The sequence below is a fragment of the Mizuhopecten yessoensis genome, unplaced genomic scaffold (genome assembly GCF_002113885.1).
Source record: "Mizuhopecten yessoensis strain PY_sf001 unplaced genomic scaffold, ASM211388v2 hete_36025364, whole genome shotgun sequence".
NCBI classification, from domain to species: domain Eukaryota; kingdom Metazoa; phylum Mollusca; class Bivalvia; order Pectinida; family Pectinidae; genus Mizuhopecten; species Mizuhopecten yessoensis.
The window spans coordinates 1-1,887 of record NW_018482643.1 but is presented as its reverse complement, the minus strand read 5'-3'; the positions used below and the strand labels follow the sequence as shown (position 1 = coordinate 1,887).

At 43.0% G+C, this 1,887-nt stretch overlaps 1 protein-coding gene across 1 annotated transcript; it reads right to left on the bottom strand.

Moving 5' to 3' along the window:
• Positions 1-29: 29 nt before the first annotated feature.
• On the bottom strand, positions 30-1,423 carry LOC110444120 (protein starmaker-like; the record flags this gene model as incomplete). The annotated part of the gene is made up of 1 exon (XM_021488532.1): positions 30-1,423. A coding segment is annotated over one exon (1,394 nt), but the record flags the coding sequence as incomplete, so codon positions are not given.
• Positions 1,424-1,887: the final 464 nt, after the last annotated feature.

Genomic DNA, 1,887 nt, shown 5'->3' with positions numbered 1-1,887 from the left:
TCACCCTTCTCTGAGGGTGTGTTGTCTACTTGAGGACTATTGTCCTCTGAGGAGGAATGTACCTCCTCCTCTTGTGTGGAGGATGTGTCCTCCACTTCAGAGCGTACTGGATCCTCTTGTTTAGAGGATATTTCCTTCTCTGTTTTGGACTCTACTTCCTTCTCAGAATCTTTACCTTTAGGACTGTCTTTTTCTGGAGAAGATGTGAGCACTTCACTGCCTTCTTCCTTCTTGTGAGAACTGACAGTGTTTTGTGCATCACTTGACTTTTTGTCATTTATCTCCTCCAATTTAACACTCTTCTGTGGAACAGATTTCTGTCCACTGTTTTTCTTTGGATTCTCTCCTGAAGTAGGTTTCTGTTTATCATCCTTTTTAGGACTCTTAGCTATAGCAGATTTCTGCATACTGTCCATTTTTGGACCTTCACTTGCAGCAGATTTCTGCTTGCTACCATCGCTGTCACTAAGTGGCTTCTTTGCAGCTTTTCCTTCCTTTTCTTTCCTCATTTTCTGCCCTGAGGAATCGCTGTCCTGGTGAGGCATGACAGCACCTTTAGCAGAAGCCTTCGTTGGCTTGGAGCTCGGAGCGTGTTGGGATTTAGACGAGGCTGTAGCAGATTTATTCACAGTTGCTGTGTTCTTTTGGGCTTTGTTTACAGCAGAATCTGAGACTGGGGAATGAGGAGAGTGGGGTGTGAACTCGGGCGCCTCAGGGTTAAGGTGGCAGTTTATCTTGACTGCATCTGATTTAGCATGATTTTCAAGTTCTTCCTCCTCATCTTCAGGGCAGTCCTCCCATTCGTCTGTGTCACCTTGACTTTGACTTTGACGTGGCGTACTATCAAACTGGCCCTCCTCATAATCATACAGGAACTGGTCTTCCTGAATATTGTCATGGAGATTTAGTCCATCATGGTCTTCCTCCAGACTAACATGCTCACCAAACAGTTCCTTATGCTCGAATATATCATCGCCGTCCTCGCCAAGAAGACTTCCTGTTAGCAGATCATCTGCCTCCTCGTCCCACCAAAGTTCCTCAGTGGATGTCTGGGCTGTGCGAGAGTTAGGCACCCTGCCAGAGGACGTGGTAATAACTGTACTATTTGGTGTCTCTCCATCTGAGTACTCTATCTCTACACTTCCATCACTCACCTTGGAGTTGTCCAATTTGATAATAAGGAGGTCATGTTGTGTCTCTACTGTTCTGTCCTCACCTGACGTTGTCCTCACCCTCTGTGGCTTCACTTCCCCACTCCCTGGGCGTCCCCTTCCTCGCCCTCTGCCTCGCCCTCGCCCCATAGGACGCGGTGGACCCTCTCTATCATTTTCCTCTCGTTTGCGAGGATGTGGTTCACCCTCTCTGGGTTTGTTTCCTTCCCCCTCTCTTTGTCGATTTGGTACCTTTTCTGACTGACCAGTACCTGCAGTACATAAAATAGGAGTTAAAAACATAATTGTTTTCATCATAATAAAATCTATTTAAAATACATGTATGCATAAGAAATTTAGGTCTCTTTCTTTAAAATTATCTAATATTGAGGGACTACTAGATTTAACGTAAGCAACAGCTAGCATTGATTAAATATTTCATGAGAACTCCAGTAAAAACATTTTGACAGTGGTACTAAACTACTCCATAGTTGTAAAGCCTCAATTTTGCCGAGCTATTTCACAGCATACTGGTCTACAATATTTTTTTACGTTTAACCTCTTATTGATAGAAATGAAAATGGTGTAACACTACAGTCTATTGATGATACATATGTGTATAAAGTTCTATAAATATATATTATGATATTATCTGTCCTTGAAAACATATAATAACCGGTGAGTTTCCTGGTCAGGGACCAAAATCATGCTGTATGATAATAATACACACACACAC